At 32.7% G+C, this 22763-nt stretch overlaps 1 protein-coding gene across 1 annotated transcript; it reads left to right on the top strand.

The window, feature by feature from the left end:
* Nucleotides 1-654: 654 nt before the first annotated feature.
* LOC132753782 (interferon-induced very large GTPase 1-like) lies at nucleotides 655-20353 on the top strand. Its single transcript, XM_060744308.1, has 7 exons — nucleotides 655-705; nucleotides 1037-1070; nucleotides 4453-4583; nucleotides 13385-13550; nucleotides 15024-15071; nucleotides 15543-15773; nucleotides 16236-20353. The coding sequence occupies exons 1-7, from the start codon at nucleotides 655-657 to the stop codon at nucleotides 20351-20353; spliced, it is 4779 nt and encodes a 1592-aa protein (XP_060600291.1).
* The last annotated feature ends 2410 nt before the right edge of the window (nucleotides 20354-22763 follow it).

Below are 22763 nucleotides of genomic sequence, written 5' to 3'. Positions count from 1 at the left end.
GGAAAATATTTCACATAAAAATCACACGAGGCATAATGTTACTCTTTTTTTTCTTTCGTTTTTGTTTTTTTTTTTACTTAAAACAGACATTAAAATCTATATGATTTTACCTACTGTACTTCTTACAGACCTAATTTTGCTAAAAGAAAAAAGAAAAAGAGGTGTAATTTTTGAATTTACAAGTGTAATTTTTAAGACAATTATACCTGTATTTTAGATATTAAAACAATAAAAAAACAGTGCTTGAAATAAACCCATATATATTGCCCTTTTAATCTATTTAAAATCTAAGAACCAACATGCCTGTATTTGCTTATATTTGATTATTTTTGGAAAAGATAACATTTCCTATGCAGAACTTGTAAAAAAGGACATTGCATTTTCTTTTTCAAAATGTATAATGACTTTAAATTTACATATCTAGTAGTTCTTTGATTTTTTCACATTCAATGATTGTAAGATAATAATGATGAGTGCTTTGATTTTTGGATTAACCCTGTTTTACATAATATTGGAGCTGTCCAGGTACACAGTTGTAAGTCGGAGACTTTTAGGTTAGAAAGCTGGTGTAAAACACAGAGGATCAACTTGATGTTTTAAGCAATTTTAGAGATAGTGTTTTGTTTAAGATGTTAAAGTATAATTATGGTAAATATGAATGACAAGAAGAATCACCTTATGCAAGAAGATATACAACAGAATCAGGTAAATACCTTTGAGTTGCATTTATGCAGATATAGATTATAGATTAAACAATCAAAGTAAGATAGCAGCAAACTAAAATTTGTAACTTGAGAGATCAATGCTGTTTTTATATTCTTAGCTTCATACATTAGATTTACTTATACATGAAACTGATTTAAATCTAAATTAAATAGTCAAATTAATTTGTAAGATGATTTGAATTATTAGAACTAAATAATCAGTAGTTTTATGCAGCTGAATAAGACGGGGTCATCATACTAGTTATCATTTTTTTTATTTTATTGCTGTTTTCAATGGAAAAATCTGATATTACATTTTACATACATTGCAGCCTAGTGGAACAAGTTCTTACTTTGAGATGCCAGGTGAATAATGATATGCAGTATTGAGCCTGAAAAGGTATATTTTTTAATTTCTATACTTACTGTTCTAAATCTTTCCTAGAAAAAAAAGCATAATAAAAATTAAAGTTGTTGCAAATAGTGCAGTGAATCAATTTTTATAGAGACTTTAAGCAATTCTTAAACAACATTGGTGATTTGTGCACTAAAATGAGATACAATGTAACTTAGTATATTTGTATATGCATAAGCATAAATAGGTAATATAGTTTGATGATATTAAAAAAATATGAATATAACTGCATATACAATAGTACACAATTTATTCCCACATCTTTTTTATACCCCCGAAACGAAGTTGGGGGGGGGGGGTATATAGGAGTCACTCGGTGGCCGGTCGGTTGGTCCAGCGGTCCGTTGCATTTTCCTTGTCCGGAGCATAACTTGAAGACTAATGTTTGGAATTCAATACATCTTCATACAATGATCAAGCACATTAAGAGGAAGTGCAGTGTATAAAAACCATAACTTTATCTTGACTAATTACAGAGTTATTGCCCTTTGTTACTTTTCCTTGTCCGGAGCATAACTTGAAAATTACTGGTTGGAATTCAAAACAACTTCATACAATGGTCAAGCACAATAAGGGGAAGTAAATTGCAGTGCACAAGAACCATAACTCTATCTTAAGTAATAACAGAGTTATTGCTCTTTGTTTCTTTTTCCATAGCTTTCTTTTGTCTGGACCATAACTCGAAGACTAATGGTTGGAATTCAATATAACTTCATACAATGGTCAAGCACATAGAGAGAAAGTGCAGTGCACAAGAACCATAACTCCATATAGACTAATTACAGAGTTATTGCCTTTGTTTCTTTCCCTTTTCCGGAGCATAACTTGAAAACTACTGGTTGGAATGCAAAAGAACTTCATACAATGGTCAAGCACAATAAGCGAAGTGCAGTGCACAAGAACCATAACTTTATCTAAACTAATTACAGAGTTATTGCCCTTTGTTACTTTTCCATTGCTTTTTTTGTCCGGAGCATAACTTGAAGACTTATTGTTGGAATTCAATACAACTTCATACAATGACCAAGCACATTTAGAGGAAGTGCAGTGCACAAGAACCATAACTCAATCTCGGCTAATAACAGAGTTATTGCCCTTTGTTACTTTTCCTTGTCCGGAGCATAACTTGAAAACTACTAGTTTGAATTCAATACAACTTCATACAGTCAACAAGCACATTAAGAGGAAGTACAGTGCACAAGCACCATAACTCTATCTTGACATATTACAGAGTTATTGCCCTTTGATACTTTTCCTTGTCCAGAGCATAACTTGAAAAGTACTTGATGGAATTCAAAACAACTTAATATAATGGTCAAGCACAATAAGAGGAAGTGCAGTGCACAAGAACCATAACTTTGTCCAGAGTAATTATAGAGTTATTGCCCTTTGTTACTTTTCCATTGCTTTATTCTTGTCCAGAGCATAACTTGAAAACTACTTGTTTGAATTCAAACAATTTCTTACTATGGTCAAGTATATTGAGGGGAAGCGCATTGCACAAAAACCATAACACTTCCTTGACTCATTTTAGGGTTTTTGCCCTGTGCTAGTTTTTATTGTACAGTGCATAACTTGAAAATTAATGGTTGGAATTCAATGAAGCTTCATACAATGGCCAAGGGCAGTGAGATGAAATGCAGTGCACAATAAGACCATAACATTTTGGACAAATTACAATTATTTCCCTTTGTTTCTTTTTTGTCCAGTGCATTACTTGAAAATTAGTTGTTAGAATTAAATACAACTTGATACAATGGTCAAGGGCAATAGGAGGAAATGCATTGTACAATAACTATTACTCCATCTTCAGTATTTGTAGAGTTATTGCCCTTTGTTCCTATTCCTTGTCCGGTGCATAACTCAAAAACTAATGTTTAGAATTCAATGCAACTTCATACAATGGTCAAGCGCATTGAGAGGAAGTGCAGTGCTCAAGAAGTGTAACTCTTTCTGGACTTATTACAGAGTAATTCAATAAAACTTTATCAATGGTCAACCACATTAAAAGGAAATGCAACATACAAGAACTACAACTATCTTTAATTGCCCACAACCATAACTCTATTTCAATTATTTTGCAATGTATTCTGTTACTAGTAACTTCCTCATTTCCGAAGCAGTCTTGCGAGGGTATTAATCACATTTAGTGATAGTTCTAGTTTAATTAATTATTAATTTTATCTTTAAAGGTGAACACAGCTACATGAAGTTCTCCGAGGAAACAGAAGCAGAGGGCTGAAACAGACGTCTATAAAAAGAAAAGTAGTTTAAATAATCAGAAACATTAAAAAAAATGATTTGAACAGTTCCTCACTGACAGACATCCAGCAAAATAAGTGTTTGATTCTAAGAAAACCAGTACCAACAAAGATTTCCTGCTAGAAATAAAATTGTTTCTGTAATAGTGTATGTAAGATGATCTATTCTGTGTAATGATCTGAAGTATATGTATGATTATTAATATGTTGAATTTTGTTAATTTATATGACTAAGAATATAAATAATTAAACATTTTTGAAATTGAATAACTCAACTTTAATTTTCTTTCTAGCTTTTTTGACATCAAGCAACATATATACATTTGAAATACATATACTTGACTTGTATGTTAATTGACTAAGTGAAATATAATTTTCATATAAAATAGATAAAATAGCCTACGAGTGACTTATAAGTGAATTCTGTGAAGGGATGAAATATCTTCTGGTGGATGTGCACCACTTATGTTTAAATAAAATCACTGAGTCAAAATTGCCCAGCCCCAAGGGTCATTGATTATGCTTATATGTTTATATGTTAAAAAAGAGATAAATCAGTTTGTAAGAAACGATGAAGCTGAGGTGTCTTTTCTGGTAATTATCTTTCATTAGATACATTGTGTTATATATGTTAATGCTATTATAACTGCAGTTAAAGGCGGTAAAGTCTGAGTAATCCAACAGCTTAGGACTTTGTCATTTGTAGGAGTACTCTGGGAGGTAATTCACTAAAGTCCAGAATTTGTTGACTGTAATGCATAGGTGATCTATTCACCGACATTTTTGTTTTACCTCATACTTTATGAGAAAAACAATATTACGTTTGCAGAAGATGCAGGTGTAGACAAATATATCAGCATCATACAAGCGGTTGATACTCGACAGTACAAAACTACTGTACATAGGTGGAGCTTAACATGTAAAAGTACCCTCACTCTCATTTGAGTAATACTAACAGAACTTTTAACTAAAACTCATATTTATATAATTATATTGAATTCCTTTGAAGGAAAACGTAATTATGATTTCAGTGTGAAAAGTAATTCTAAAGGAGTCTTTTGTGTCTTTCCAGATAAACCTTTGCACCAGAGGGTGTTAGAAAGGTCATTACCATACCTTGTTGATAAGCTTAACCCACATCCGTTGCTGGACTATTTAGTAGCAGAAGAGGTATTACCACAAAGCATTGCCAGTGATATCAAAGTAAGAAAGAGAATTCTGCATATTATATATACTTTCAATTTGTCATGTTCAATACAGATAATTAATTGAAATAATTTTCCATAGATATCCCATTTTTACTTTGCATGTATAACAATTGAAGAAATAACTTTACAAGAGTTTCATGACATATTTCATTAGTAGCACTTTGAAAAAAAGTTGCAATCACACACATTGTATATAAATGTCACATTACTTTGTAAACTTAGTTGTATAATCGTATGACACCTTATCGGTTAAATATATGTTGGCAGTCAACATTCATCGAAGAAACAAGCTCTTACTGACGCAAGACATGACACTTGCAACTTTTGATTTCTTAGCAAGTGTAGGTCATTTGCATATTGTATTTAAGATAATGAAATAATGTAAATGATATTAACACAACTGAAGGCGTTATAAATTTCCTTAGCATGTCCATACTACTGTTATGCCACGCACAATACTCTTGTTATTTAGAACAAAATAATGGTTCTGTTGGATCTTGACGTTAGTAAGGCTTGAGGGTGTAAGGAGTGTTGCACATTTCTATAATACTTCATTGAAACGGGTCTGCAATTTTCATGCAATATTGTTATTTTCAATGCTTCTGTGGGATCAACCAGATTTAAGAACTTAGTATCTAGATCGACTACACGAAGTACATGGAGAGCTGTCCTACTCGTGGCGGCGTCCGCGTCCAGATTTCAGATGTAAGTTTTGGTGTAGTAACATATTTTTCACTATTACCATTTATTAAGGTATCAACTTCAAACTTCAAATATTTGTTTTTTATCATCCACAATACTAATGTGACAAGGTTCATAAATCTTACCACCAATATTTGCAATTTTTTCTCCCCTTGAAATTTCATTGGAAATTTATTTTTACTGTTTTACTGTGATTTCTTTATTTCTTAAGGGAACAACTTCTTTAGTTTTAAAGGTATCTACCTCAAACTTCAAAAATATATATTTCCTATCATTACCCACATGTTGTATGACAAGGTTCATAAATCTAGCATGACTATTTTCAGAATAATTCCCGCTTGAATATTGGAATTGATATTAACAAATGTTATTTGAAAGAATTTCCAGCATATTTTGTTAAACCCCCTGGCGTCTGTCCGTCCGTTAGCAATTTGGTTTCCGGAGCATAACTTAAGTTCCATTTGGCCCAAAATATTCAAACTTCATAGGATGATTGTCTATATCAGGTAGAAGACCCCTGTTGATTTTGGGGCCATACGGTCAAAGGTCAAGGCCACTTTTACCTTAAAACTGAAAACAGTTTGCGGAACATAACCTAAGTTCCATTTGGCCCAAAGTGTTAAAACTTCATAGTATGATTGTCCATATTTGGTAGTAGACCCCCAATGATTTTGGGGTCACAAGGTCTAAGGTCAAGGTCACTATTACCTCAAAACTTAAAACAGTTTCCCGAGCATAACTTAAGTTTCATTTGGCCCACAGTGTTCAAACTTAATAGTATGATTGGCCATATTGAGTAGAAGACCCCTATCGATATTGGGGTCACAAGGTCAAAGGTCAATGTCACTTTTACCTTAAAACTGAAAACAGAGCATAAGTTAAGTTCCATTTGGCCCACAATTTTCAAAGTTCATTGCAGGATTGTTATTTGAAGGAGGTAATACTTTATTTAATTCCCATATCGTATAAATGCTTCATCTTTACTCAAAAAATCATTTTCGGGCATATAATGCTCCACCTAGCGGTGCTCTTGTTTTACAATAACTTTCTTGTCATGTGGGTAAGAGTTATCAAACGAAAGCTCCTGTGTTCCAAGAACTATTTCATTTCATTTTTAGCTTAACTATACAAAGTATATGGAGAGCTGCCCAACTTGCCCCGGCGTCGGCGTCCGTGTTCGCTTCCAGATATCAGATTAAAGTTTTGGTGCAGTAAAATGTTTTTCACTATATTTTTGTCATTTCTTAAGGTATCAACTTCAAACTTCAAATTTATGTTCCTTATCATTAACAACATCTTATGTGACAAGGTTCATAACTCTAGCACCAATATTTCAAATTTATCTCCCCTTGAACTTAGAATTTTCCTTTAAAAATACTATTTTGTACTGTAACTATTTAATTTCTAAGGGGATCAACTTCAACCGCATCTTATGTGACAAATTTCATAGCTCTAGCACCAATATTTTCAGATTTATCTTCCCTTGAACTTAGAATTTTCCTTAAAAATATTATTTTTGAATATTACTTATTTATTTCTTAAGGGATCAAATTCATACTTCAAATATATGTACCTTATCATTAACCAAATGTTATGTGACATGGTTCATAACTCTAGCACCAATATTGCAAGAATTATCTCCCCATCAACTTAGATTTTTTTACTTGAAAAATGTAATATTTTACTATAACAATTTTGTCCGCCGCCTTTTCGAAGAAAAAAGGGGGATATAGTAAAAGGCTCTGTCATTCTGTCCGTCCTTGACACTTTCGTGTCCTGTCCATAATTTTGTCATTTATCAATGGAATCTGAAATAACTTGGCATAAATGTTTGTTATAATAAGACAAAATGTCATGCGCAACATCCAGAACCCTTCGTCCAAGGTCAAGGTCGCATTTGCTCATTCAAGGTCAACATGGTCTATTTGAGGGTATATGTCGTGTCCAGTCAATAACTTTCTTATCTTTGAAGAGATATTTTGTAAATACTTTCCAAAATTGTTTACACTAATGAGACAATGTGTCATGTGCAACAACTGGTCACCTACCTCCAAGGTCAAGGTCACAGTTGCAGGTCAAAGATTAACATAGTCTGTTATAGGGTATATTTTGTGGCCGGTCCATAATTTTTTCATAGATCGAAAGATTTTGTAAATACTTGCCACAAATTGTCACTATAATAAGACAATGTGTCATGCACAACACTTGCATCCCTATCTCCAGGGTCAAGGTCACACTTGGAGGTCAAAGATTAACACAGTCTGTTATAGGGTATATTTTGTGTCCGGTCCATAACTTTTTCATAGATTGATTTTTTTTAAATACTTGCCACAAATAGTCACTATAATAAGACAATGTGTCATGCACAACACCTGCAATCTTACCTCCTAGTTCAAAGTCACAAGTAGAGGTCAAAAATTAACATAGTCTGTTTTAAAGTATATTTTGTGTCCGATCAAGAACTTTTAACAGTCTGTTATATGGTATATTTTGTGTCCTGTCCATAACTTCTTCATAGATCTAGGGATTTTGAGAATACTTGGCACAATTAGTCACAATGATAAGATGATATGTCATATGTAACACCTGTGTCCCTACCTCCAAGGTCAAGTTCACATTTAGAGGTCAAATATTTACATAGTCAGTTATAGGATATATTTAGTGTCCGATCTATAACTTCTTCATATTTTAAGGAATTTTGAAAATACTTGGCACAAATAGTTACAATAATTAGACGATATGTCATGCATACCCTACTGCCAAGGTCAAGGTCACGCTTAGAGGTAAAAGATTTATATGATAAATTTTTAAATTCCGTGTTTCATTTTTGTGCCCCCACTTTAGTGGCGGGCATTTAGATTTACCCTTGTCCGTCCGTCTTTCCGTCCGTTCACTTTTGTGTCGCATGTAACTCAAAAAGTATTTGACCGAGAGTCATGAAACTTAACAGGATTGTTGATCAGCAATAGTAATTGTGCACCTGGGTATTTTCGTCTGGATAATTTTAGTATTTTTAGAGTAATTGCCCTTGACTTAGTAAAAGTTTGCAATTTTTAACTTGTGTCGCATGTAACTCAAAAAGTATTTGACCTAGAGTCATGAAACTTTACAGGAATGTTGATCAGCATGTGTACTTGTGCACCTAGGTATTTTTGTCTGGATAGTTTTAGTATTTTTAGAGTTATTGCCCTTGATTTAGTAAAATTTTGCAATTTTCAACTTGTGTCGCATGTAACTCAAAAGGTGTTTGATCTAGAGTCATGAAACTTTACAGGAATGTTGATCAGCATGTGTAGTTGTGCACCTGGGTATTTTCGTGTGGATTTATTTAGTATTTTTAGAGTTATTGCCCATGACTTAGATTTTTTTTTGCAATTTTCAACTTGTGTCGCATTTGACTCAAAGAGGATTTGACATAGAGTCATTAAACCTTACGGGAAGGTTGCTCAGCATATTCAGTTTTGCACCTGGGGTTTCGCTTAAGGATAAATCCAGTATTTGTATTAGAGTTATTTCCTTTTACTTAGTAAAAACCTTTTCATTATGTTGTTATTTGTTCCTTGAGTGCTTGAGTTAGAATCGACCAACTTTACATGAATAATACTCAACATCACTAAATTACAGGAATAATGATTCACATCACTGTGAAGCTATGAACCTGGGATTTGCTTGTGGATTTTTTAGCTCGACGTTTTTATATATACAAAATATATAGACAAAACTAATGTGACAAGACAGACCGATTAAATTTATAAAAAGGAAACATTTAGATTTTGTTCAAACATTCTTTGTTTGCTTTGAGAGAAAGTAAAAATTCGAGCGTTGCCCCCGCCCGACTGTGGCTCTTGTTTCAGTTGTGTAAGAGTTATTGCCCTTGACTTACAGTAGTATAAATTTGCAATTTTTAACTTGTTCATGCATAGCTCAAAACGTATTGTAGGCCTTAAAGTTTACAAGAATGTTGGTCAGCATGTGTACTTACGCACCTTGGGGTTTGCTTGTGGATTTATTTAGTATTTGTAAAGTATTTTCCCTTTACTAAGTAAAAGATTTTAGTTTTCAAAAAATACTTGACATAGAGTCATAAGATTGACAGAACAGTGGCGCGGTGGGGGCACCCGTGTGATATGGACACATTTCTAGTTTTACTTTAATCAATTTATTGTTGCATTTGCAGATCTAGCATTGATCATAAGTTTGAACTGAAAGTCCTGATATCCATACCTCAATCTTTTGAAATAGAACAATTTTATGCTGTGTATAAAAATTCCCCGAGGCGGGGAACGTTGGTAATTCTGTTACAAATTCTTGTTAGTTTTAAAGGTCTCTACCTCAAACTTCAAATACTTATTTTTATCATCAAGTACATTTTATGTGAAAAGGTTCATAACTCTTGAAGTAATATTTACAGATTCATCTCTCTTTGAACTTAGGATTTTCTTTAAGAAATATTATAACTTCTTTACTTTTTAGCTCGACTATACGAAGTATATTTAGAGCTGTCCTACTCGCCCCGGCGTCGGCGTCCGCGCCCAGATTTCAGATTAAAGTTTTGGTACAGTACAGTAAAATATTTTCATTATAACTTTTTCATTTCTGAGGGTATCAACTTCAAACTTCAAATATATGATTCTTATCATCAACCACATCTTTTGTGACAAGGTTCATAACTCTAGCACCAATATCTTTAGATTTATCTACCCTTAAACTAGAATTTTCCTTAAAAAATATTTTTTACTGTACCTTTTTTATTACTTAAGGGATCAACTTCATACTTCAAATATATGTTCTTTATCATTAATCATATCTTATGTGACAAGGTTCATAACTCTAGTACCATTGTTGCAAGAATTATCTTCTTGTCAACTCAGATTTTTTACTTAAAAATGTTATATTTTACTATCTTTAGTAACTTCTTTAGTTTTAAAGATACCTACCTCATAATTCAAATACATATTCCTTTACATCAACCATATCTTATGTGACCATGTTTATAACTATTGAAGCAATAGTTTCAGATTTTTCTCCCTTTGAACTTAGAAATTTCTTAAAGAAATATTATAACTTCTTTACTTTTTAAGGTATCTACTTCAAATATATATTCCTTATCATTACAAACATGTTGTGTGACAAGGTCCATAATCTAGTGTGACTTTTTTTTAGAAAGTTTTCACCTTGAACTTGGAATTTATGTTAACAATAATAATTTCTTGTCATAAGAAGAAATATATTTATATAATAATTGATTTTTCTTTTATAGTTTTGTATTATTTACTGTGCCCACTATTTGATTAGTCGAGCTTAGCTGTCTCCTGTGACATCATTTGTTTACTGTTACTTCTTTATTTCATAAGGTATCTACTTCATACTTCAATTATATGTTCCTTATCATCAACTACATCTTATGTGACAAGGTTCATAACTCTAGCACAAATATGTATAGCTTTATCACCCCTTGAAGTTAGAATTTTCCTTAAATTGTTTTTTTACTGCTACTTCCTTATTTTTTAAGGGATCAACTTCATACTTCAAATATATGTTCCTTATTATTAACCACATCATATGTGACAAGGTTCATAACTCTAGCACCAAAATTGAAAGAATTATCTCCCCATAAACTTAGATGTTTTTACTTGAAAATTGTTTTTTTACGATAAATTCTTTAGTTTTAAAGGTGTCTACTTCAAACTTCAAATATTTATTCCTTATCATCAATTTTATCTTATAAGGTTTATAACTCTTGAAGCAATATTTTAAGATTCATTTCTCTTTGCACTTAGGATTTTCTTTAAGAAATATTATAATTTCTTAACTTCATACGGTTTCTACTTCAAACTTTAAATATGTTTATTATCATTACACACATGTTGTGTGACCAGGGTCATAACTCTTTATGTAAACAAATGTAAATTTTTTACTATAACTTTATACATAATTATGCATAATTGATTTTTCTTTCAATAGTTTGTTTCCTTACTGCGTCCAGTCCAGTCGAGCTTTGCTGTCTCCTGTGACAGCTCTTGTTGAACTTAAAATATTTCATTTGTAAATTTGTATGGCATATTATAATCGCACCGTCTGTCTGTGCGACCCGACTTCATTCGTCTCCGGACTGTAACTTTGTCATGCATAGAGGGATTTTGAAATAGCTTAGCACAAATGTCTGCTACATGTTCAAGAACCACGTCCCTACCTCCAAGGTCACACTTACATTTTGAAGTTTCACATCACAAATAGAGTTAATAGGTACACATATTCTGGACTGTTACTTTGTCATTCATCAAAGGATTTAAAAATAACTAGATATGAATGTCGACCACATCAAGACGACGTGTCGCGTCCAAGAATTAAGTTCCTACCTCAAAGGTCAAGGTCCGCTACCATTTTAAAGTTTATCATGATCACAATAAGAGTAAGTAGGTACACAAAATAGTGTCCGGGCTGTAACTTTATCATGCATTGTAAAAATTTAAATGACTATGCAATAAGACGACATGTCGTGTTCAAAGGTCAAGGTCACACCAACATTTTAAAATTTCACTTTATCACAATAAGAGTTTGTAGTTACACTTATTTGTGTCCGGGCTGTAACTTTGTCATGCATCAAAGAATTTTAATATAACTTGGCATAAATGTCTACCACATCAAGTCAACTTGTCGCGTGTAAGAATCACGTACCTACCTCAAAGGTCAAGGTCACACTACCATTTTAAAGTTCACTTCACCACAATTAGAGTTTATAGATACACACATTCGTGTTTGGTCTGTAACTTTGTCATGCATTGAAAATTTTTAAGTAACATAAATGTATGCATAAATGTCAACCACATGAAGCCACATTAAGACGACATGTCCAGTTCAAGACCCCTGTCCCTACCTTCAAAGTCAAGGTCATATTTTTTAGTTTGAAGGTCCTCATTCTCACGAGAAGAGCTTGAAGATACACACTCATGTCCAGACTGTAACTTTGTCATGCATGGAAGGATTTTAAAGTAACTTGGCACAAATGTCTACCACATAAAGATGATGTGTCGTGGTTTGAAAGCTCGTGTCTGTCTGTCAGTCTTCATTTACAAAACACTCATGTCCAGACTGTAACTTTGTCCTCCATTGAAGGATTTTGCAACAAAAAAAAAAACAACTATGCACAAATGTCTATCATATGACAATGTTGTATCGCGTCCAAGAAACACGTCCCTTTTCAAAGGTCACTGTCACACATATTTTTAAGGTTCACAGTATAACACTTGGAGATTATAGGTACACACACGATTGTGTGCGGACTTTAATTTTGACATGCATCGAAGGATTTTAAAATTACTTAGAACAAATGTCTACCACATCAAGATGACGTGTTGTGTGTAAGACCATTGTTCCTACCTCCAAGGTGTTAAGTTTGCTAAAAATAGCACTTCGTTACAAGAATTATATTAAGCAATTAGTTACTTTCATTCTCTTTTCTGCTTAATAAACCTTTTCGGGGACATTCGTCACTAACGTGACAGCTTTTGTCTAGTATGATTTTTGTTATTATAAATGGTATCTACTAGCTAGACTTAAGAAAATTAGTTGTTCTTTGCAATTACTTACATCATGCAGAACAAGGTTCCTAACTCTGGAATCTTTTTTCAAGAGCTATTTCCTCTTTAAACTTACATAGCTCAATCAAACCGAGCCTGCATCAAGTTTCAATTTGCCGTGTTAAAGCTTTCTTTAGGGATTCTAATTTCTCTCTATTTTATAATTTCACTTTGTGTTTTTGAAGGAATTACTTCAGATTTTAAATTGCTGTCTTTTCCATAAAGGTATAGAAATTTCTATTTAACATTTATTGACAAGGTCATATGCAAATTATGTTGGGCCAAATATAGAATTTAAGTGCTTCTTAATACTGATACAGAGAGATATTTATGTCATAATTGATTTTTCTTTCATAGTTTTGTCTTCAATGCTGTGTCCAGTATTTAATTGGTCGAGCTTCGCTGTTTCCTTTGACAGCTCTTGTTAAAATGGTATTTCAACTTAGTTTACTTTACACAAATAATACTTGAACAAATTGATTATAGTTTGAAACTGGTATAACTTTTCGTTTAGGAAAAACGTAAAATATCTGATGTTATAACGGAACTTATACATTGTATCAAAACAAGAGATGAATCCTTATTCCTTACTGTTAAGGAAGGTTTGAAGTCAACAGGACAGGGCGAGCTAGCGGAAAAACTTAATGCCATAGAAACAGACCTTAATATTGAGATAAAAGGTACATAGAAGTTTAAAATTTCTTAATATTTAGTTTTATATGAAGTTGTTTTTATCTTTAAAGAATTTGTAACATTGTCATATTGGTAATTAATTTTTTATATTCCTTTAAATTACCTACATTGTAATATTGAATGTCTTATATTTCTCAACAATACAACCGTATGTAATCAGATAGTCCTTAATTTCAAAATGAACCCGATTCTAATGCTCACATATATTACTCATTTTTAAAAGCTCAACTTTTCAAAAACTGAATAAATTGTAATGACTTTCCCTGCGGCGGCGAAGTTACTGTTGATTTTTATTTTAGGTTAAAGTTTTCAAAGATGTTAAGTTTCAACGTACAATCCTCATTTAATTGCTTATAATTCTTAAAGGAATGTAACCCTAAAGGTCTTTTGTATGTTCAATATTGCTCTCTCACAGTGAAGCTACAGCTAAATAATGTATTGTGAAACATTAACTAGTTTACTTCTATCAAGATGTTTAAATAAAAGCCCTAAGAGCAAACTTTGCTTTGCCCAAGGGGGACATGTGTATATATAAAACCCTGCTATTGGGAGTAAAAATTCTCCTGACCACGGTGTCAGCAGTTTAATATGGGAAAAGCTTTTAAGCAATCTAGCTTTCGATATATGAACAATTAACAGTCGTTGTAACTTATATTAACAGGAGAGTAGGTCCTGAAAACTTTGAAAGTATACAGAATTTCTTTAAAAATTTACATTATATACCAACACTATTTTGTCCTCAGATGAGCGACTTGAGGCTTATGATTTGAGCCCATTTTATTAAATTTCGGCCACTGTCTTCTCTTTTAGGGCCCACACATTCTTTTAATTGGGGGCCATATGCCGCTTTTCATGGATTTGCACAATTGTGTCACATGGAAGGCTCCATGATGACTGGCATATGAACACATCTGTGGATGTTTGTAGATTCAAAATATCACCATTTTCTTGTTTAAATGTTGAATTCTGCTTAAGCGAAGCGGGTGCTATGGGACATGGACGGTAACTTGCACTTTCCAGTGCCGTCCATGAACATGCTCAATCAAACCGAGCCTGCAACATTTTCAATTTTTTCGTGTTGGGCTTTCTTTGGGGATTTTGTTTTTTTCTTTATTATGGCCCATCTGTGAATTTTATATTTTCCAAGTTTACTCAAAAGTATTATAGAAATTTATTTCAAACATGACGTGCTTTTCAAACAGTTTTGCAGAATTATTTCCCTTAACTGCTTTGAATAATTTCATTTGGTACTGTCAAAATTAGAGCTCGCTGCTCATCGAATAGATCTTGATAAAAAATGCTCTAAAATATATTACAGATGTCAGGCTCCATATGCATAAAACGTTAAGTATATCTTATATATAAAAATGTTATGAACTGATGAATGTGAGACTTTAATTTTGTCCAAAAAATAGAATTTAGAACGAAAAGTTTTATATTTACTGAATGTTATATTTTAGCGGACCAGACATCAGCTGACTCTGATTCAGAATTTTCTGATGCGCCAGGTAAGCAATGATTCTTTTTCTCTCCGACTATAGATCTAAAGAAATAAAAACTTTCAAAATAAGATATTTACATAACAATATGACAATTACTCTTTTAATATACGAACCCCATTACAATATGACAATTTCCCCATTAAGACAAAATAAAATAAATGAAAGGTATAACCTTGCAATATTTCTTAATTTAACGAAGAAAAAAATATTGAAGCGAAGCGTATGAATTAATGACGAAAGTTATAAGGCCCGTTTAAGGTAAGTATTAGCGGGTGAATCAGACTGTTTGGCAACAACTAATGAAAAGAAACAATTGAGAACAAAGTTGAATGATTTGAATCATTTTCATTATCATGCATAACTTGGTACTTTTCATACCATTTATATGTTTTATATATCAACTGAAAAAAAAAACAGTATTTCATCATCAATATTTATATTCTCTTCTTTAATACATCATCATCGTTATCATTTCAGACCATGTAGAGCCAATAGAAAAAGATTCTAATATTGACAGAATTATTCAAAAGTTTGGCTTAGAAAATAAAATGGATCAAAAAATACAAGTATCAGACGTGGTTCAATTAGACGTTTTTGAAAACGCAGACAAACAAAAAAATGATCAAGATTTACCGTTTATTTTTCTACAGCATATATTGTCTGGTAACAGTGGTGCATTTAACTACAAATCCTATCTACCTGGTGATGGTAATGCTACAAAAGGATCCGTGAACTCTTTATTTGCACCTGATGAAGCTAATGATGTTAGTCCATTAGATTTATTTGTGTTAGTGTATCAATGTTGTGATCCTTTACTTCAACAACTTTTGTTTCAGAAACTTTACCTCGCAAAAATTGCACTTCCTCTTTTGTATAGTAAATATCCGTCTTCTAGGAAAATATTGTCAAAATGGCCTTTACGTTTTCTTCTTACTGAAACTAAAATGAACAGGGAAAACCAATTGAGGGAAGTTGAAGTACTCGATTTACCCTGTTATAACGTTACTTTTACACGTTTTGGGAGGCCTAATTTTTCCAAATCAAATCTTATAAATAACCTTTTATGTGATCATGGAACTAACACCTTTTTTCACAAAGACTGCCCTTTAGGTATGACTTCTAGATATGCATCACATGGATATGTTGAAATGTTTTTTGTCCCATATGTAGACAGTGGAAGTAGTAAATTCGATCAGTCAATGATGTTTATGAATGCAAGAGGTGACTTTAATACAGAAAAAAATTTCAGTGTCAGCGATCGCGATTTCATCAATTCTGTTACAGATACTGTTGTTGTTATCCTTGATTTAATGACTTTTTTAAGCCATACAACATCATTAGGAGAACAAATACAGCGTTTTTCTTCCGTTTTGTTACTCTTTGTCGGTGAAATAAGAGTAAATGATGACACAAAAACAAAATTAAAGGACTTTGAAACGAATGTCATAAATCATAGCAAATTGAATTTACACATAATTGCAACTCACACAGGTATGAAGGAGAGAAATTCAACAGATATAGTTGCAGATGTTAAGTTTGCCATATGCAAATTTGTACATGAAAAAGAATTTGATTTAAAAACATTTGGTTCAAGAGTTGGAAAGTCTATAAAAACTGACGAAACATCTTGTTGCAAGGAAGCCTATCAATCAGCTAAGTTGTTGATTGCAGAAATCGGGAAAATATCGCCAGAAACACACATAATTGAGAAGGTTACACCGGTACAAAGTAAAATTACAAAATTGCTAGGTACACTTATTAAAGACAGTTACAGTAATAGTTCGCTATGTGCATTTGATGATCAAACAAAGAAAATACCACAAGCAAGGCTATTAAAAAGAGAGCAAATAACATCGGTGATAAAAATCTTCAGCAAATCACTGGTACAGAATAGAAACCGCTGTTCTTTTCTTCAGCTGTATTTGTCTTCTTTAAAGCTACTGCTTGAAAGAAGAAAACGATTGGCACCTCAAAATTTGTTTGATATGTCAAAAACATTCGATACAGAAGAAAATGCATTTTTAGAGATCGAACATCTTTTCCGTGAAATTGCTCATATTTGCGACTCTATTGAAATATCTGGGACAAGCAGTGAAAGCATTGATTTCCCTCACGTGAACGAATTAGTCGATGTTGTCTCGAGTCTAATGGTACAGGGATATAGTTTTGAACTACTTGATGCAGAACATTTTTTTATTCCCACAGAATGGATAAAACTAATCTTAAGTGAAGTCAATAGAAAAATCAATGAAAAACAATTGCTTGTTCTATCAGTTCTTGGTGTACAAAGTTCGGGGAAATCCACGTTGCTGAACACAATGTTCGGATTCCAATTTCCTACCAGCTGTGGAAGATGCACAAGAGGAATACATATGAGGTTGGTTCCTCTTGTAAAAAGGAAAAATGAATTATCCACCGTACCATTTGATTATATTCTAGTAATTGATACCGAAGGTATAAGAGCGCCAGAATGTCTTGACACGCAAGAAACATATTACCAAAGAGACAATAAACTTTCAACAATAATAGTTGGTCTAGGAGATGTAACTATTCTAAATGTAATGGGCGAAAGTATTTCAGAAATGCATGATATTTTGCAAATTCTTGCACACGCATTCTTGCGCTTAAAACTAGCGAACAACAGTCTTGATATTCGCAAAAGCTGTTTTCTTATACATCAAAATGTTTCTGAGATGCAAGCTCCAATGAAGTTAAAAGCTGGTTTAACGCATGCTTTGCAAATTTTAGACAAAGCTACTAAAGAGGCTGCAGAATTCGAAGGCATATCCGACATAACAACGTTTCATGATGTTATAAAATTCGAAAGAGAGTCAAATGTATTTTACTTTCCGAATCTCTGGCATGGAAATCCGCCAATGGCAAGTATCAACCGGATGTATTGCGACCGAGTCAATGTTTTGACAACGAGACTATTTAAAGAATCTCTTCATGATCGAGGAAAATCCTTTAAAACTTTAGAAGATATCGCTACACATGTGCATGATCTATGGAAAGGTGTTTTAGCAGAAAATTTTATATTTTCTTTCCGTAATAACATTGAAAAAAAAGCTTACATAGAAATGGAAAAATTTATAAGGGATACATTTTGGTTGCTTGAAAGTTCTTTTGACGACGAGTCACTACAAATGGTTCAGAAAAGGTTTTCAAAATGTGACGATCATGACTCTTTAAAACGTACATTAGAAGAAATACCATTGTCAATTAAAGAGTTGATATCAAAACACAAGCAAAAGGCGTTCGATAAGATGGAAGTTTTTTTTCAAGGGAACAAATATAAGGAAATGCTAGTTAGATGGAAGGAGCAGTCATTGAATCGCTTAGACATGTTCTGTAAAATAATTGATGACAACAGAAATATGGAGATTGCCACTTTGTACAAAAAACGCAAGGTAGACATAATGATAACAATGATGTGTATAAAGCATAAAGATCAACTCAGAAGAAAATCACTTGAGCTTGCAAATGAGTTGCGTGCATCCGGAACAACGATTGACAAGAATGAGAAGATTGCAAGATTTGAACATATATGGGAAACCATTGTAACAGAATCATTAAGCTTTGTTAAAACCCAACCTGAAAAAAGTTCATTAAGAGATGACTGTATTTTCTTTCTTCATAATGTTTTTGGAAGTCAATCTGCTTTATTGAACCGTTTTCTAAAAGGTGATACATTTGATGAAGGACATGAATTAAAACATTTATCGGGATCATTTGTGAAAACCGAAATAGATATAAGTGATATAAGTATGTCAAAGAAAAAAATCGTTAAAAGTAAAAAAAATGAGAAAAATTCATCAGAAAAATTTGAGGAAAAATTGAAGCTAGTGCAATGTGCAACGGAAAATCTATTTCTGACAATTGACACAAGAGTAGAACTTACCTGCCAAAGGAATGAAATAATTACTAATCGAGATTTGAAACAAGTTTTGAATGACACTTTTAAGTCAGTTAAAGAAATCTCTACAAACCAAAGCCACCATTTCACAATGAAAATAACGTATCAGATAAAAGTTTTAGTGCATGTAAGTAAATATTTATGTAGACGTTTTGAAGCTGAGAATATAGAACATTTGCAGTCACATAGCATAACAGCACGTTTAGATACATATCGTAAACAGATGCAAGAGAGGTTCTTTGCGTATTTAGAGGAAAGAAAAGCTGAAGACACAGCAGTATGCTTAATGCATGGAATGATTGAAAACTTGCTAAGTGAGAATATTAAAGAGAATTTGACAAGGAAAGTAAAGTTTGTTTTAAAATTTACTTTACCACAACTGAAATATGATTTGCTCATTGCTATTCTGACTGAGCTTATGGAAAATGACGATTTTGACCAATTTAAATCTTACATTCTTAGCCCAAAAGATCATGCATATCTTTGGGTCAATCAAAAGGCAAAACGTTTTTTATTTTCACAGAGTACCGTAATGTATTCAGGAGTTGCAGAAAGAGAAATAACAAACTTATTTCAAGTTATCGAACACAATTTGAAAAAGAGTACCACAAATTTTCAAGACAACAAAGCGACAATAGAAAATTGGATTGAAACTTTTAAATCATTAAACGACACATTTACATTTCCAAACGATTGTTTTAATAATGTTGCAAGGGAATTTGAAAATTTAGAATGTATCCAGATTGTTGATTTTGTAAATAAAATCATTGACAAATTAGATCAAACAAAAGCATCGCTTATAGACATGTACAGAAATGTAACTGAAGAAACTATAAGATGGAATGGATGTAACCCAGTAGATAAATTATTTGAAGATATTTGGGGCTGTTCGGAGCAATGTATGTTTTGTGGAGAGCCCTGTATCAAAAGTAAACAGCATGATACGTGTCATATGTGTCTGCAGCACAGGCCTTTAGGAATATCAGGTGTTTTTGATGAAGGAACTGGAGATATATTTCTGACATCGTGTCATGTGAATGTAACAGGTGATGGAAATGTTCCGTGTACTTTTATTAACTTTCGATGCAATCCACAGAAAAGGAATGATTGCAAAGACAAAAGGCACAAATTTCAAGACTACAAATCAATAGTAAGTACATGGGATATTGAACCAGTTAGATTAATGGAAGATTGTTCGTTGTTTTGGATGTGGTTTATGGGGAAATATAAACAGCAGCTCGGTGAATATTATCACATAAACACAGAAAATATCCCATCGACGTGGAACGAAATTCAAGAGAAACGAGCTCTTGATAGTTTGTGTAACTTGCGTGCATCGAATATAGATCGGATTGGTTCGGTTTTAAAATAATTTTATAAACGACATGTTCATCCGTTTAAGAAATACAATCACTTTTTTTAAATATGCAGAATTATAATTATACATTCATTTAGCGGAATTACGCGAGTATGTGATGATATTTGAATTCATTTTAGACATAACAATTTCGCTCTGGATCTATATTTAATTTAGATTATGAAATCCGTTGTTGGTCATACAACTTATTTCAAACAAAGTAGTCTTTTTGGGTTTTGTGACTTGATTTTTTTCATAAAACACTATAGGGAGAATATCATATTCTCGAGTGAACTTAAAAATGTGCTACTAAAAAGGAACATCTTTGTGTTGAGCTATGGGAAATCTTGAAAAAAACATGGAGGTAGAATAGAGACATATTAATACTTTACAATTAACTATTTGAATTAAAATCTTATTCTTGTTAAGCATTAAAGTGGATCTGAGCAAAACAAAAAACAGGTATATCACAATATACAGTATGTCCCTTTCTTTAAGGTGTCAATTCATTTGACTGCTTATAAAATTGTTTTAGCGGACCATCTGCAATTATTACAAATGCAAGGAACAATGACATCATCAACACATAATTTCAGATTCGAAAACAAATATTGAGAGCTTTACTTTCACTCCTTAAATGAAATAATGTTCTGTAATGTTTGTGAACAATGAGAGGTTGTAAATTCATAGTCTTGGACTTGTGTTGTTATCATTCGCCTGGGCCATCAGCGGAAGGTTTGCAACATCTCCAAAGTCCCTTTACTAGATTTCTGATATATCCGTGGAGTTTCCACTTATACAATTGATACGTTTGAGCAATATATTTTGCAACACAAGTAATGTTTTGTTTTGCATTGATATATTACCAGTTTAGCCATTTTGTTTTAACCACTTATATATTTAGCTCAAGACTTTTTTGAGCAGCCAGAAAATTGACAAAAATCTGTAAGCAAAGTGATCCATCGGAAGCATTAATCACAGCAAAATTACAAGAGAATTACAGATTCGGTTTGATTGAGTCTGTACATGAGGGATAATGAATACGTGCAACATCCCTCACGTCTCCTAGCTTGAGCGGTACAATTCTCAACACTTAATAGTGCTGGCATCAATGATCCCGAAGGACCAGAAACATATAACAACACTGAAGTGAACTACGGGGCAACATTTTACAGCTGCCACACAGCACTTGACACCTGCTGTTGTGAAGTATAAAAATCTGGAAGCAAAGAGATCCCTCGGAAGCATTAATCACAGCAAAATAACAAGAGAATTGCAGACTCGGATTGATTGAGGATGTACATTAGGGATATTTAATACGTGTAACATCCCTCACGCCCCCTAGCACCGGCTTGAGCTGTACTCAATTCTAAATACTTAATAGTGCTGGCATCAATGATCCCGAAGGACCAGAAAAATATAACAACACTGAAGTGAAGTACGGGGCAACTTTTTACAGCTGCCACACAGCACTTGTATAAAAATCTGGATACAAAGTGATCCCTCGGAAGCATTTATCACCAGAAAATAACAATAGAATTGCAGACTCGGTTTGATTGATTCTGTACATGGAAAATAATGAATACGCGCATCATCCCTCACGCCCCCTAGCGCCGGCTTGTGCGGTACTCAATTCTCAACACTTAATAGTGCTGGCATCAAGGATCCCGAAGGACCAGAAAAATATAACAACACTGAAGTGAAGTACGAGGCAACTTTTTACAGCTGCCACACAGCACTTGACACCTGCTGTTGTGAAGTATAAAAATCTGGAAGCAAAGTGATCCCTCGGAAGCATTAATCACAGCAAAATAACAAGAGAATTGCAGACTCGGTTTGATTGAGTCTGTACAATGCATTATAAATGGTAATGATAAAATAACTTTACTGAAAATTCTAAAAAAGATAAAAATAAAAAAAAAATACATTTATTTTCTAACTTTTATGATACCACATGCATTTATCCCATTGACTGACGAACAGGTATTTCACAATTTTGGATAGAAATATACTGTAACAACATTATTTATAACGGTTATTATTGTGTTTTAAAGATTAAATTAAAAACATTGTAGGTGAAACAAATTCTTTTTTAAACGTTGTTTTGCATGTCACAAATAGATCAATTTAATATGATATACATTTATATTAATGATATCTAGTATTGCTTTTAATTGCAACGTTCATATTTTCATGGATTTTGTATTATTACATCTATATAAGTTAAATATTTTCATCTTTTAAATACTTTTTAAAAATGATAAAATAACTTTACTGAAAATTCTTAAAAAGATAAAAATATAAAAAAACATTTATTTTCTAACTTTTATGATACCACATGTTTTTGTCCTATTGATGCCTGACGAACAAGTATTTATGATGTTCACAATTTTGGATAGAAATATACTGTAACAACATTATTAAT

The sequence above is a fragment of the Ruditapes philippinarum genome, unplaced genomic scaffold, assembly GCF_026571515.1.
Source record: "Ruditapes philippinarum isolate M1 unplaced genomic scaffold, ASM2657151v2 ctg3678_1_1_1_1, whole genome shotgun sequence".
Lineage (NCBI taxonomy): Eukaryota > Metazoa > Mollusca > Bivalvia > Venerida > Veneridae > Ruditapes > Ruditapes philippinarum.
Note: the sequence above shows the minus strand (reverse complement) of the source record. Positions and strands in the feature narration are given on the sequence as shown.

What these genes read in the sequence shown, in the direction of transcription:
- LOC132753782 (XM_060744308.1), top strand. Translation starts at nt 655, where the DNA reads ATGAATGACAAGAAGAATCACCTTATGCAAGAAGATATACAACAGAAT. An exon ending in TTCTTACTTTGAGATGCCAG is followed by an intron (nt 1,071 to 4,452) that starts GTGAATAATGAT and finishes GTGTCTTTCCAG; the next exon opens with ATAAACCTTTGCACCAGAGG. An exon ending in AGAATTTTCTGATGCGCCAG is followed by an intron (nt 15,072 to 15,542) that starts GTAAGCAATGAT and finishes TTATCATTTCAG; the next exon opens with ACCATGTAGAGCCAATAGAA.